At 41.2% G+C, this 15,198-nt stretch overlaps 1 protein-coding gene across 1 annotated transcript in view; it reads left to right on the top strand.

Annotated features, from left to right (window-relative positions):
• Positions 1-15,198, top strand: part of EIF2AK2 (eukaryotic translation initiation factor 2 alpha kinase 2) — a 515,830-nt gene that overhangs the window by 292,319 nt on the left and 208,313 nt on the right. The window contains exon 9 of the mRNA XM_086925273.1: positions 11,790-11,867. Coding sequence (XP_086781399.1) covers positions 11,790-11,867 — 78 coding nt within the window. The remainder of the gene's footprint in view (positions 1-11,789; positions 11,868-15,198) is intronic.

The following is a 15,198-nucleotide window of genomic DNA, read 5'->3' as shown; positions in this document are numbered from 1 at the left end:
TCTCTATGCGTCCTTTCTTAATGTTGCAAAGTGAACAAACTCCTCCCCCCTCCCTCCACCCACTTCCTGGTCTGCCATCCTGACACCAACTGTCCATCCTAAAATATGTAGACTATTGCCTATATGCGTCCCTTGTATTTGTTGCGCAGCAACCAAATTGGTAGGGTCTGTTCGGCCTTTAGATTAAAAACGTGTGTATTGGACACACAGGTATTCGAAACCAAGGTTGTCTGTGTATATATAAACACGCGCTTATTCGAATTCAACGTTGTGGCAAAATTTCAGATCAGTCGGTGATGAACTTTCGTAGATGTAAGATTTTTATCAAATGCGCATTGACATTTGTATGTGTCTGTTTGTGCTTTCGATTAAAAAACACGCGCATATTCGACACACGCGTATTCGAATCCAACGTTGTGTATATAAAAACACTTGCGTATTCGAATGCAACGTTGTGTCAAAATTTCAAAGCAATCGGTGAAGAACTTTCAGAAATTTGAGATTTTGAACAAACTAACAGTTACATTTTTATTTATATAGATTTTCTTCTATTATATATAATTTATTTTTATATTTATCTTACAGGTTTATGTATATATATATATATATATATATGTATATATTACCTACTGGCGATAGCCAGTAGGTATATATAGTTAGGATTTTTTTCCTATGGGATTTTTGAAAATTCTATGTCGAATAACTTTGGCGTTTGAGGACAGAATAGGCTGAAATTTTCAGGAAAATGGAACATTTTGTTTCTGAGCAGCCCCTGAAAATTTGGGGGGGTTTCGTCAAGGGGGGGCCGAGAAAAAAGGGGGGTCCCAAAACGTGTTTTTCCCATGCAATTTTCCATAGGGCGGTTGGCCTCACTTTTAGCCTGAACGGCTGAATGGATTTACACCAAACTTGGCAAAATTGTAGGGACTGGTAGCCCAATGTGCCTTTGCTATGTCTCAAGATATAGGCTCCAGTGGTTTTTACGAAAATTAACTTTGAAAAATATATATTGGGCTACATTGGGCTATATATATGTTGGAGCCCAAATGTAGCCCAATGTAGCCCAATGTAGCCCAATGTAGCCCAAAGATGGCCACCAGAGGCAAAAAAAACAAATGTAGCCCAAATATCAGCCAGATGTAGCCCAACTATAGCCCAATGACAGAATGTCCCAGAGTGTTCTAAAGAACAACTAGAGTGCTAACAGTCCTACTTATTACAAAGGTATGGCACACCTGAAGCCATCTTGATTGGAATAAAGTGGTAACTCTTAAAACATTTAATTCAAAAAGGAACAAAATGAGGGGGTTCATTTTGCCATAGAAAGTATGATTAGCGAATATATGACGAAATCCCGCATACCATCAGTCCGCAAAAAAAATCCCGCATGTACTATTAGGCCGCAAATCAAAATAACGAAAACTTTTAGAACGAATATGCCTTTAGCATACACTAAACAACTAAACTACCCTAAACCCTAAAACACTACCCCCAGCATGACCCTACACTACACAAACAGTACAACACTACCCTAAACCCTAAAACACTACCCCCAGCATGACCCTACACTACGCAAACACTACAACACTACCCAAAACCCTAATACACTACACCCCAGCATGACCCTATACTACGCAAACACTACAACACTACCCTAAACCCTAAAACACTACCCCCAGCATGACCCTACACTACGCAAACACTACAACACAACCCTAAACCCTAAAACACTACCCCCAGCATGACCCTACACTACGCAAACACTACAACACTACCCTAAACCCTAAAACACTACCCCCAGCATGACCCTACACTACGCAAACACTACAACACTACCCAAAACCCTAAAACACTACACCCCAGCATGACCCTACACTACGCAAACACTGCAACACTACCCTAAACCCTAAAACACTACCCCCAGCATGACCCTACACTACGCAAACACTGCAACACTACCCAAAACCCTAAAACACTACACCCAGCATGACCCTACACTACGCAAACACTGCAACACTACCCTAAACCCTAAAACACTACCCCCAGCATGACCCTACACTACGCAAACACTACAACACTACCCTAAACCCTAAAACACTACCCCCAGCATGACCCTACACTACGCAAACACTACAACACTACCCTAAACCCTAAAACACTACCCCCAGCATGACCCTACACTACGCAAACACTACAACACTACCCTAAACCCTAAAACACTACCCCCAGCATGACCCTACACTACGCAAACACTACAACACTACCCAAAACCCTAAAACACTACCCCCCAGCATGACCCTACACTACGCAAACACTACAACACTACCCAAAACCCTAAAACACTACCCCCCAGCATGACCCTACACTACGCAAACACTACAACACTACCCAAAACCCTAAAACACTACCCCCAGCATGACCCTTCACTACGCAAACACTACAACACTACACAAAACCCTAAAACACTACACCCCAGCATGACCCTACACTACGCAAACACTACAACACTACACAAAACCCTAAAACACTACCCCCAGCATGACCCTACACTACGCAAACACTACAACACTACCCTAAACCCTAAAACACTACCCCCAGCATGACCCTACACTACGCAAACACTACAACACTACCCAAAACCCTAAAACACTACACCCCAGCATGACCCTACACTACGCAAACACTACAACACTACCCAAAACCCTAAAACACTACCCCCAGCATGACCCTACACTACGCAAACACTACAACACTACCCAAAACCCTAAAACACTACCCCCAGCATGACCCTACACTACGCAAACACTACAACACAACCCTAAACCCTAAAACACTACCCCCAGCATGACCCTACACTACGCAAACACTACAACACTACCCTAAACCCTAAAACACTACCCCCAGCATGACCCTACACTACGCAAACACTGCAACACTACCCAAAACCCTAAAACACTACACCCCAGCATGACCCTACACTACGCAAACACTGCAACACTACCCTAAACCCTAAAACACTACCCCCAGCATGACCCTACACTACGCAAACACTACAACACTACCCAAAACCCTAAAACACTACACCCAGCATGACCCTACACTACGCAAACACTGCAACACTACCCTAAACCCTAAAACACTACCCCCAGCATGACCCTACACTACGCAAACACTACAACACTACCCTAAACCCTAAAACACTACCCCCAGCATGACCCTACACTACGCAAACACTACAACACTACCCTAAACCCTAAAACACTACCCCCAGCATGACCCTACACTACGCAAACACTACAACACTACCCTAAACCCTAAAACACTACCCCCAGCATGACCCTACACTACGCAAACACTACAACACTACCCTAAACCCTAAAACACTACCCCCAGCATGACCCTACACTACGCAAACACTACAACACTACCCAAAACCCTAAAACACTACCCCCAGCATGACCCTACACTACGCAAACACTACAACACTAACCAAAACCCTAAAACACTACCCCCCAGCATGACCCTACACTACGCAAACACTACAACACTACCCAAAACCCTAAAACACTACACCCCAGCATGACCCTTTACTACGCAAACACTACAACACTACCCAAAACCCTAAAACACTACACCCCAGCATGACCCTACACTACGCAAACACTACAACACTACTCAAAACCCTAAAACACTACCCCCAGCATGACCCTACACTACGCAAACACTACCCAAAACCCTAAAACACTACCCCCAGCATGACCCTACACTACACAAACACTACAACACTACCCTAAACCCTAAAACACTACACCCCAGCATGACCCTACACTACGCAAACACTACAACACTACCCAAAACCCTAAAACACTACCCCCAGCATGACCCTACACTACGCAAACACTACAACACTATCCTAAACCCTAAAACACTACGCCCAGCATGACCCTACACTACGCAAACACTACAACACTACCCTAAACCCTAAAACACTACCCCCAGCATGACCCTACACTACGCAAACACTACAACACTACCCTAAACCCTAAAACACTACCCTCAGCATGACCCTACACTACGCAAACACTACAACACAACCCTAAACCCTAAAACACTACCCCCAGCATGACCCTACACTAAACAACCACCACAACTCTACACTACACTAACACAACACTACACTACACAACACTACACTACACTACACAATCACTAACCCACGAAAAAATTAACACAAACCCACTTACCTCTCTCGTCATCGTGGTTTTCACAACGCAAATGCATTTACCATACATGCCTTTAAAACGTAATTCTTTGTAAAGGCATGCGCGATAAATGCACATGCGTTTTGAAAAAATGCGGGATAATGGTATGCGAGGTCAATGACCTTGCGGGATAATGGTATGCGGACTGAAAGTCTGCGGGAAAAAAAATGCGGGAAAATGGCTGCAAACCATGATTAGCAGCAGTAAAGCACTAGCTTTACTACAGTGATCTAATGAGCAACTAGAGTGCTAACATTCAGAATTTATGGCAAATGTGTGAAACATCTGAATGCCTTCTTGATAGAACCAAAGTAAACAAGCATTGAAAATGCAATAGATCTCGCCCTCGTTTAAGTTAAAGCCATTCTGTTTGTAATGAGGTGGCTTTTTAGCTTTGCTTTTATTAGTGTTTTTAAAACTTTCATGTAAATAACATGCATATGTATGCATATATGTATATGTATGCATGCATTTATATTTATATAGATATGCAGATTATATATGTTTATATATGTATATTACCTACTGGCGATAGCCAGTGGGTATATATAGTTAGGATTTTTTCTCTATGGGATTTCTGAAAATTCTATGTCTAATAACTTTGGCGTTTGTGGACGGAATTGGCTGAAATTTTCAGGAAAATGGCACATTTTGTTTCTGAGCAGCCGCTGAAAATTTGGGGGGGTTTCGTCAAGGGGGGGGGCCGAGAAACAAGGGGGGTCCCAAAACACGTTTTTCCCATTCATTTTTCCATAGGGCGGTTGGACTCACTTTTAGCTCGAACGGCTGAATAGATTTACATGAAACTTGGCAAAATTGTAGATATGGTTTGCCCGACGTGCCTTTGCTATGTCTCAATATATGTGCTCCAGTGGATTTTGAGAAATTAACGTTTAAAAAAATATATATATCTGTGACAGCGCTCCGGTTAGCGCCCCGGTTTGCGTACCTGACGCGTAACGGAACTTCGCGAAGCGAAGCTGATTGGCTCTCCGGTGTCTGTCAACATTCTAAACAGTCCGGAGCGGCCGCCATCTTGTCGCTCGGTACGATCGAGAGACAAGATGTGGTGAAAAACAAAGGGGGAAATGAAGGAAAGGGGGCAAGGTAGACCACTCCTGACCCCCTAGGATTGATGAGGGGGATATTAAAGTGCCCCGCGGGGCAAAAAAAGCTAACCGGGCAGCTAACCGGCAGCGTAGCTGTCAACATTGTAAACAGTCCGGAGCGGCCGCCATCTTGTCTCTCGGTAGGTTCGAGAGACAAGATGTGGTGAAAAAAGAAGGGGGAAATGAAGGAAAGGGGGCAAGGTACACCCCTCCTGACCCCCTAGGATTGATGAGGGGGATATTAAAGTCCCCCGCGATTTTTCGCGGTAGAGGCGCTTCCCGGTACGCGAACCGGGCAGCTAACCGGCAGCGTAACGGGAGTCCGCCATCTTGTGTTTTTGGAGCGTCCGGTTCGCGTACCGGGTAGCGTCCCGGTAAGTGTAACAAGGGGAAAACCAAGAGAAACAGTAAAAAAAAAATTAAGGGAATAGATTTCCAGCAAACTTGACAAAATTGTAGGGACTGTTTGTTTGATGTGCCTTTGCAAGGTCTCAAGATATGTGCACGTGTGGATTTTGTCTAATTAAGGTTAAAAAAAAATATATATATCTGTAAGCGTGCTCCGGCACGCTTACGTTACGGGTTTTGTTTGCGCTGCAGAGCCGATACGTCACGGTTATGCGACGCGTCATGAGGCGTCTCACGTGGCTACGTGATACGTCACGTAATAAAGAATATATTTTACAGCTATAGATATTAGCTTTTAAAAAACCAATGAAATTCACTGAAAAAACCATAGGTTATAGACCATATATAGTTAGGAATTTGCATTTACAAAACCTTGAAAATTCACTAAAAAAACCATAGGTTAGAGACCATATATAGTTAGCTGGACATTTTATTGACATAAAACCAATGAAATTCCATATATAGTTAGTTGCACTAACTATATATCGCGCACCCGCAATCCACTGCTGATGATGTCACATATTACATCATTCATGACATGGTCAGTGACATCACTGATGACATCACTGATGACATCTCAAATGACATCACTGATGACATCACTGATGACATCTCAAATGACATCACTGATGACATCATGACACACCAATACCAGTTACTACATATGCACTCACTGATTCCTACGTCTACACACACATTCACTCATTCACCCATACAATCACTCATACATACAGTCACTCAGTATTACAACACTATCATATGCACTCATACACCTATGCAGACACTCACACACTGCCACTCATCCATGGAGTTACTCACACATCTAGTCAGTCCTGTAAAGAATCAATCACACTTCCATTTCCTCATCTATACAGTTAAACACAGAACACCATACTTCAGTGACATCACTGATGACATCACTGATGACATCTCAAATGACATCACTGATAACATCTCAAATGACATCACTGATGACATCATGACACACCAATACCAGTTACTACATACGCACTCACTGATTCCTACGTCTACACACACATTCACTCATTTACCCATACAATCACTCATACATACAGTCACTCATTATTACAAGACTATCATATGCACTCATACACCTAGTCAGTCCTGTGAAGAATCAATCACACTTCGATTTCCTCATCTATACAGTTAAACACAGAACACCATACTTTTCACACATATACTAACACATACTTACTCTCTTATACAATCACTGATACAAGTACACATTGATATGCACAGAGTCACACACCTCCCAGCCAGCCACACACACACTCAGTCTTCCATACATCCACTCATTCTTCAATATGTAAAACATATTTAAACTTTACAAAAACACACAGACACTAGATGATGTCATCAGTGATGTCATTTGAGATGTCATCAGTGATGTCATCAGTGATGTCATTTGAGATGTCATCAGTGATGTCATCAGTGATGTCACTGACCATGTCATGAATGATGTAATATGTGACATCATCAGCAGTGGATTGCGGGTGCGCGATATATAGTTAGTGCAACTAACTATATATGGAATTTCATTGGTTTTATGTCAATAAAATGTCCAGCTAACTATATATGGTCTCTAACCTATGGTTTTTTTAGTAAATATATATATATATATATATATATATATATATATATCCACTCAAAGACCACGCGCAGACCTCAGCAGCGTGAAGAACCGACCACACCAGCATACTTCAGATTCCTTTATTTGCGGCAAAATAGCATAACGCGTTTCGAGGTAACACACCTCTTCCTCAAATGCACAGCTTCAGGGGTGGGTTCGTTAGTTATTTAAAACGTAACTAGTCATTGAAGAAGGACCAATGTCCATTTGCTTAAAGAGGCAATCTGTTTCAAAAGAAATAAAGTGTTGCGTTTTAAGGTTTAACAGTACTAATTTTACTCTTTGAACTGTTAAATACAATAGTCTCACTATGGTCACTTTAAAGTTCACCTTAATGCGCAGTACACCTTCTTCACATGATATTCGGACTTCATGCCCCACAATGCCTCTTGTTGATACTCCAAATTTTCCAGCATTCCTCAATGTAGATTATGGCAATCTTTTCACGCCGCTTCTCTGACACTATCCCAGCCTTTTCGCGGTGTAGTACCATCTTTTGGCTCCATATGATGGTCAGAGTAGCGTGGAAAAATTCGCAACCATCCCGATTTCCGCTGGTTTTTGCCTGCCTTTGAAAGGATCATCTGTGTGCAGTGCTGGGGAGAAAAACCTTCCGCAAACTCTGGCAAATTCAAAAGTTAAATTCAATAGGTGAGGCGGGCTTCTCACCAAAGCCTCTTCCATTCAGCCCTTTCCTTGACAATTGTTTCAGCCGGCGGGCGCTCAATGTTTGTTTGGCACAACTTTGCAGGAAACTTGACAAGCAAAGCGCCCTTCCAAGCGAGTTGGGGCCGGTGTCAGGTGTGTCAAGCACCTCATTAATCCACTCAAAGACCACGCGCAGACCTCAGCAGCGTGAAGAACCGGCCACACCAGCATACTTCAGATTCCTTTATTTGCGGCAAAATAGCATAACGCGTTTCGAGGTAACACACCTCTTCCTCAAATGCACAGCTTCAGGGGTGGGTTCGTTAGTTATTTAAAACGTAACTAGTCATTGAAGAAGGACCAATGTCCATTTGCTTAAAGAGGCAATCTGTTTCAAAAGAAATAAAGTGTTGCGTTTTAAGGTTTAACAGTACTAATTTTACTCTTTGAACTGTTAAATACAATAGTCTCACTATGGTCACTTTAAAGTTCACCTTAATGCGCAGTACACCTTCTTCACATGATATTCGGACTTCATGCCCCACAATGCCTCTTGTTGATACTCCAAATTTTCCAGCATTCCTCAATGTAGATTATGGCAATCTTTTCACGCCGCTTCTCTGACACTATCCCAGCCTTTTCGCGGTGTAGTACCATCTTTTGGCTCCATATGATGGTCAGAGTAGCGTGGAAAAATTCGCAACCATCCCGATTTCCGCTGGTTTTTGCCTGCCTTTGAAAGGATCATCTGTGTGCAGTGCTGGGGAGAAAAACCTTCCGCAAACTCTGGCAAATTCAAAAGTTCAATTCAATAGGTGAGGCGGGCTTCTCACCGAAGCCTCTTCCATTCAGCCCTTTCCTTGACAATATATATATGTGTGTGTATTTATCAATTTTATTATGTTTGCAATGTTTTATAATTTAATAAAGTAATTATTTATTAATATTATTAAGTAATTATAAATATTAATTTTTTTATATATGTTTAATTAATTTTTATATTACATTTATTATTTATGATGTTTTACATTTTTTAATAATTCTAACTGTGCTTTTATTAAGTATATTTATTATTTGATTTATTTTATATCATTTTTATGACATTTAAAAAAAACAATATTTTGAACAACGATATTTTAAACAACGATTTTTTGGTTTCAATATTTTTGTACTTACCTTTATAGAGATAGGATGTTAATATTTTGGCCATTGATGTCAGTGATCCGCTTACTATATAATCCTTCAGTAAGCAAACCTTCTTTAGGAAGTAGCAAGGTATTTTTGTGCGGCAAACACAATGAAGTCTCTGAGCCATCCTAAAGCCTATTGGAAAGGATGTGGCCGAATGACTAGAGCAGTCTATCTTGGAGCCGGGGAACCTGGATCGAGTCTCGGCAGGGACGCTCAACAATTCTGGGCAAATCACTTAATCTCCCTGTGCCTAACAAAAATTTATCTGTCTGTCAGGCAACTGGTGCTAATGTAAAGCGGTCAGATACATTGGGGTCTAGTTTTGCGCTTTATAAACCCCCCCCCCAAAAAAAGCCTATAGGAACTTCCTTACATTAACTCTTATGCAACGTTGGTCTCTTTTTGGCCTCCTATTAGTTGCTTAAGGTACGTGTAGAGGATGAAATGGGAATTTACAACCCCTGCCTATTTTAGGTTCACTCAGCCAAGAATCCTAAGAAAAGAAGTAGCGGGGGGTACCAAAAGGCAGGCAAGGTGTAACAGGCTGCACCCCTTATAGACGTATATCATGGATACATTTACACCCTAAGTTCGGTTTTAATGTTAATGCATAGTTTATCGCATCAGCAATTACTATTTTGAAAACACTCCGTACCCTTGAAATTTTTAAAACTTATATCTCCACCTATTTAGACATTTAACTGGAACCCACTACACAACATCAGAGTACTTACCACAATTAGGCCTCTCTGTGAAAACCCTACCTCCTCACACGCAAGCACCCACATGCTTATTTGTGTGAAGTGCTCTGATTTTTTGAGTAGGTTCCACATATATTTCTTAAGAGGTGGAAATGTACCCTGGGAAACTTGGAAGGATACAGAGTTTTTTACACATGGTAATTGCTATATGCTAATGGGACAGATGTAGTAGCTTCTGACACTTTTTTTTTTTACAAACTCATAAGCACCATCGCTGTGCCACTGCAATTATTATATAGCCCACCAAGGCTGTTTACGTCACACTTTTGGGTTTGCGTTCCACACACATCACCCCCACAGTTTTATATTCTTAACTCAACTTTTGGTGTCACAAATGTAACCCTTAAAACACACGTTTAACCAAACCAAAACAATTTACAGAACCCAAAAGATTACATACCCAATTCTGCAAAGTTTATATAAGAAAAACACACACTTCAGGCTTTAAAAAACAAAAGAAAATTAATACGCACACTGGTAGTAAATTCAATCAAAATGATTTTTTCCCAATATAACTTTCCACGCTATTGCCAACTTAATACATTTATTACTACTGGTACTATTTAAGCTGGTAGCATTTAAAATTTGTCACAAATTGTTTATTCTATGTGTGTGTCTACAAAAGAAAAAAAAATCTAAAAAAAACAACCTTTTTATTTACTTATACTTAGTTATTTGGGAAAATACATCATTAAATGCTAGCCAACATATACCACTACACCATATCATTCCTTCATTACATTACCTATCCTTTCTATACTACCAACTAACATACCCTGCCTTCTTAAATCTTCTCACACTATAACTAATACCTCTCACATTCCACCCTCCCTGCAAATACCACTTTCACTTACACCTTTATATTTCTCTACTATCATGCCTATCTCACTATCCCATACAATATCACCACATCAATAAAATACTTAACTGAACTTATTTGCACACAGTTTCATACACAACTATGTTCAAACTATCACTAAAAAACACAGACACCATTCCTCTTATTAATCTTTCTTCTAAAAAACAAAAATACTTCTTTAAACAAGTATTACCTACGCACTCCTTATTTCTCTTTCTCACACAATATTTCTCTTACTGTCTCTCAATATCAATAACAACTACCTCCATAAACTACATTTACCAGTCATTCTTCCTTTCTATCTCTTCTCTGCTACCACTATCTATACACCATACCACATAATTCCACTACACAAATAAACTACACAACACATAATTCATCACCACTAAAACAACAACCATTCTTATACAACTAATATCATTTCACTACACACCGCGTACAACCACTACACTACACAACAAACATTAAAAAAACAATAACATTAACATTACAACACCATAACGCTAAATATAACAAGTGCGGGACCTATTGAATTGCAAATGCTTGTTTTCAGTCTTGGTCTGGGTTGGGTTGTGTGTAAAACTGGTTTTACACTCAATATTGGGTCGGAGCTCTGTATTGGATCCATTTTAGCATGTGTTATGGGATTATGTACTGCATTTGTTCTATCACGTTTTTCGTGCTCATGTTTTTCTTATTTTGGCACCGATCCACATCCTTTGAACTTGAGAAACCTAGTAGAATGTAAATAGCAGTTGTTTTTATTGTTGATCGAATGTATTTCTAAGATGATTTGTTTTTATTATTAATGTATTTTGAGATGTGTGGTTTGTATTGCCTAATTGGCATGAGAACAAACTAATAAAATATACCTTATATCCAGTTTTTTTTTGTTTCTAGAAAAGACATTACGTTGGCGCCCAGTTTTTCAGTGAAACCAGTGGACAAGCCGAACAAACAAGAGGTGGACTCTGTAGAGTATGTCGAATATTTTAATCAAATCTATGTTTTATTTTATTTGTTGATAGAGACTCGACTATGATCTCCTACATGATTGGGAATTGCAGATGTCAAACTGGAAGTGCTACGATTAGAATCAAAACATCAATTGAGTTGCTCAGATTCAATAAAAGTGGGCGTGGAGGAAGGTCCTGCAATGCACCGTCACATGCCTATTTGAGTGTTCAAAATGTAGTACTGAATTTAGTGCATTCTTAATTTAGGGGAGGGCCCACTTTCCCAAAGATTTAAGTAAATTTATATGTAGGAATGCATCCACACCAGTTTTGAAAAGCTTTTTTATACAGCAATTGTAATAATGGGCTGATTGGTTCCCGAGGTTCATACAGTATAGCAGAGGGATCCTTGAACCTTTCTCTAATAAAAACTACTTATGTTCAGTGAAAACGATCCCTAGCTACTAATATTATTTGATTTGTAATAATAATGTCAACATCAGACAAGATTTCAGTAGTCACACTCTATGCAAGATTGCCAGCAGTGGTCTCCTCAGTGCAGGGTTTCCAGCAGTGTTCAGTTCAATGCATCAAGCACAAGCAGGATTGCACGAAGCAATTTAAAAAAGCTTTGTCAATTTGGATTGCCGTTACCTGGGTAATACATAGCAGCCATAGCGGCATCACCTCTGGCACCAAGGTAACATTAGTAATATATCTCCCCCATTGCCACACGATTTTTCACTTAAATATCTGCTTTGAATATATTACTTTTTAAATTGGTCGAAAAATACACACATTTTTGTCTCAGATAATGGACACACTTGAATTTTGGTATGCATATATTAATTCAGCCAAGCAAAAGCTTCAAATTCAGTAGACTGTAATAAACACGGAGAGCTACTAGTTGGAGAAGCCTAGTTTAGTATATATTAATAATAGTAAAGTGATTCCACTCCAGTTTTGTGTTTTAAGTATATAAGTGGTGAGGGGGACCGGGACCCCTGGGGCTCCCAAATAAAAGCAGAGAAATTGGCGCCGGGTGGAGATCTTCTTAAAGCCCTGTATGCCAGGCCTGGGAAGTTCCCGTTGGCGGGACCAACAGCACACGCTGTACGAATTTGGCACGCGGCTACCAGAAGTCTGGGATGGGAGGGAAGATTGACTTTGGCCACCCCCCTGTTTTGCTCGGAGAGGCTAGGTAGCTTTTAGAGATCTAAAGGGTTTAATAAATGGGACCTCATTGGAATCCATCAGATTAAGGATGTGTGGGGGAAGGACAGTGTGCAGACATTTGAAACTTTAAAGCAACAATACAGTTTAAATGATAGCGAACACTTTCGATACCGACATATTAGGCACGCTCTTCTCGCTCACATACCCAGAGACATGGAACTTCCGGAGGCTTCTCCTCTCGAGGACCGGGTGCTAGATGGTCACAGCCCCGAAAAGACTATCTCCTTGATATACAGGAAGTTGATAAATAATATGGTGGACCCGTTGGGAAGTCTTAGAAGAGCATGGGAGGCGGATGGACTGGAATTAGATGACGAGGACTGGGTGGAGGCAGTCTCCTCCCCTAAGGTAGTTGCCATTCAGATGAGGCTCCGATTAGTGCAACTTAGGATCCTGCACAGGTCTTATATCACAGGGCCTAGATTGGAAAATATGGGGCGAGCGGAGAATGCAGGCGAGGTTGTGGAGAACTTGGCACTTTCATGCATATCCTACGGCACTGTGAGGAGATACAAACCTTTTGGGTTAAGATACATGATGAAATTAAAGAAGTGCTGAAGGGGGGGATGCAGCCGGAGGGCTGGAGATGTATACTTAATATATGGGAACCCACGGATTTGAATGCCTGCCTGAAACAGTGGGTAACATTGGCAAATATGGTGGCTGAACGAGATATCGCTCAGTTGTGGGGAGCTAGCCGGCCGCCCCGGATTACTAAATGGATCGAGAACTTAGATTGGTGTATGTTCAGGGAAAAGGCAGTGTATGTAGCCATGGGTTGTCCAGAGAAGTAGGGGAAGATTTGGGGGGCATGGAATACTTATCGAGGCGAATTGTGCACACCCCCGTTGTGTTAAAAAGAAGCAGATGCACAGGTATCCCCATGATCCCATGATCCCAAATTGTATACTTATGATACTTTGTTTCTGTACGTAAGACACACTAAAATCTCACAATGATGTCAATTGTTGTTCACCTGATGCGATTGTTTCTTTTATTTTTATGTTTCTCTTCAATAAAAAAAATTTAAAAAAAAAGCAGAGCACTTATAAAAACAAGCAATGGTTAAGCTAGTAGGTCTCACTAATGCAAGAGCTATTGCCTTTAACAATGTGTTTTAGCCATGTCGTACACTGGCGTGACTGTTCTTCAGTATGGTTCGTGGCGTAGATGAGAGTGGTATGGTGTGAAGTAGATGAAGTAGAGTGAAATTGTGTAGAGTGGACTGGAGTGTCATTGATGGAGTTGCGTAGTGTGGTGTAAAGTGGTGTAAATCTGCATGGAGTGGGGTAGAGTAAGGTACCGTCTGGTAGACTGCCTTAGAGCAGAGTGGCAAGTGTAGTAGGGTGGAGTAAAGTGGCTTAGAGTTGCATAGAATTTAGTGGTATATCGTGGAGTAGAGTGGTCTGGCGTAGGGTTGCATAGAGTGGAGTGGAATAGAGTGTCATGGAGTGTCGTAGAGTGGAGTGGCTCGGAGTGGAGTGGCATAGAGGAGAGTGTAGTATTGTGGAGTAGAGTGTTGTTGTATGGCATAGAGTGTAGTAGAGTGACAGAGTGAAGCAGCGTAGAGTAGAGTGTCATTAAGCGGAGTATAGTGATAAATAATGAAGTAGCGTACAGTGGAGTAAAGTATTGTGGAGTAGAATGTAGTGGAGTGGCATAGAGTGTTATATAGAGGAGTAGAGTGGAGTGTCATAGAGTGGAGTAAAGTGTGAGTGGCATAGAGTGGAGTAGCATAGAGTGGAGTAGAATTAAGTGGATTATAGATTTGTAGAGTGGAGTGGAGTAGGGTTGGAGTGGTCTAGAGTAGAATAAAGCATCTAGAATGGAGTACGGTGGAGTTAAAGTGTTAGGAGTGGAGGGGAGTAGAATGACGTAGAATGGGGTGGCGTAGAGTCTCAACGTCTGACATAGAGGGGTGCTGAGTTGCATAGAGGCGAGTGGTGTGGAGAAGAGTAGAGTGGAAGGGCTTACAGAGTCACAGAGTGGAGAGGTGTTGAGTGGAATGGCATAGAGTGGAGTGGAGGGGTGTACTGTGGCATGAGTGAAGTATGCATGGTTTGGTAGGACACCACCCTTACAGTCAGCATATCTTCAATTTAAATTACCATTACATT

Source organism: Lissotriton vulgaris, chromosome 6, assembly GCF_964263255.1.
Source record: "Lissotriton vulgaris chromosome 6, aLisVul1.2, whole genome shotgun sequence".
In the NCBI taxonomy this organism is placed as follows: domain Eukaryota; kingdom Metazoa; phylum Chordata; class Amphibia; order Caudata; family Salamandridae; genus Lissotriton; species Lissotriton vulgaris.
Note: the sequence above shows the minus strand (reverse complement) of the source record. Positions and strands in the feature narration are given on the sequence as shown.